Source organism: Olea europaea, unplaced genomic scaffold (assembly GCF_002742605.1).
Source record: "Olea europaea var. sylvestris unplaced genomic scaffold, O_europaea_v1 scaffold1280, whole genome shotgun sequence".
Taxonomy (NCBI): Eukaryota; Viridiplantae; Streptophyta; class Magnoliopsida; order Lamiales; family Oleaceae; genus Olea; species Olea europaea.
In genome coordinates, this window is record NW_019230256.1 from 252,909 (window position 1) to 254,192 (window position 1,284).

Below are 1,284 nucleotides of genomic sequence, written 5' to 3' on the forward strand. Positions count from 1 at the left end.
AGCCGTATTTCTTGCTGGAACCTCGCCTCGACAGGTTTCGGGCCAGAACTGCGGCTGTGCAGAATACTACTGTTGCAGCAAAAATGGTTATTGTGATGTTGGCCTTGAATACTGCAGCGATGGGTGCCAAAGCGGCAATTGCTATCCTCTGCCGCCTGGTAATAATGTTTCAGTTTCTGATATTGTGACTGATGAGTATTTCAATGGCATTATTGATCAAGCTTTTGAAAACTGTCCCGGGAAGGGATTCTACTAACGTTTTATCCATGGTTCGGAACTGTTGGCTTTGAAGAAGATTCTAAGCGCGAGATTGCTGCATTCTTCGCACACGTTACATTTGAAACTGGAGGTAAGTTTCCTAAATCTTCTTCATGAATCATTTTGTTTTCAAACTTACTTAACCTAAATTTACAATTGACTTGAATATTCAGTCAAGCACAGCATAGTAATAATTCAATGTTAATGCCTTTATCTCAAACCAATAATTCAAGTTTCTTAACAAAAAAAATTTGTTTCTTTATGCAGATTTATGCTATATAGAAGAAAAAGACGGTCAGTCTAAAGATTATTGTAAGAGGGATGATATACAAAATCCATGTACCCCCGGAAAGAGTTATTATGGGCGCGGTCGTTACAACTATCGTGGAATTACAACTATGGACCAGCAGGGAGAAACATAACTCATATTAATCTTTTAGATTATCCAGAACGCGAAGCCACAGATCCGGTTGTGTCATTTAAGACTGCTCTATGGTTTTGGATGGTTAATTGTCACTATAGTATAAATGCGCATCGAGGTTTTGGAGTTACTATTCGGGCTATCAACCCAAGTGAATGCGCTGGTGGTAATCCGAGCGCGGTTAATGCTCGAGTTGGGTTTTACGAAGATTACTGCAACCAATTTCAAGTTGATCTTGGCACTTATCTGACGTGCAATCTAGCCTCTGAGGCCATATCATCTGTTGCAATCAAATAAATATGTACAAGCAGTTTATTTGCTTGTACTTCTTTAAAATCGAATAAATGTACGAGCAGTTTATTTGCTCGCTTTGTTTGTTGTCTCCTATGTGTCGTGAACATCGCTTTAGTGTACGATTCCAAAATGTTATATTNTGGATTAAAGTAAAATTAAATTTTGGAGTCGATTATTTATTTAGTGCTTGTTTGGTAGGGATATTGAGAATTGATTTTTTTTTTTTCCATTAGAGATAAAGTGAGTCTTATCTGTGAGAGAAGAATTGAAAAATAACAGCTAAAATAGTGAAATAACAGTCAAAAAAATAA

General features: G+C 37.1%; 1 protein-coding gene across 1 annotated transcript; it reads left to right on the plus strand.

Annotated features, from left to right (window-relative positions):
• The first annotated feature begins 586 nt into the window (after positions 1 to 586).
• Positions 587 to 1,055, plus strand: LOC111374727 (chitinase 5-like). Its single transcript, XM_022997455.1, has one exon. The coding sequence runs from the start codon at positions 596 to 598 to the stop codon at positions 974 to 976; it is 381 nt and encodes a 126-aa protein (XP_022853223.1). The 5' UTR covers positions 587 to 595; the 3' UTR covers positions 977 to 1,055.
• The last annotated feature ends 229 nt before the right edge of the window (positions 1,056 to 1,284 follow it).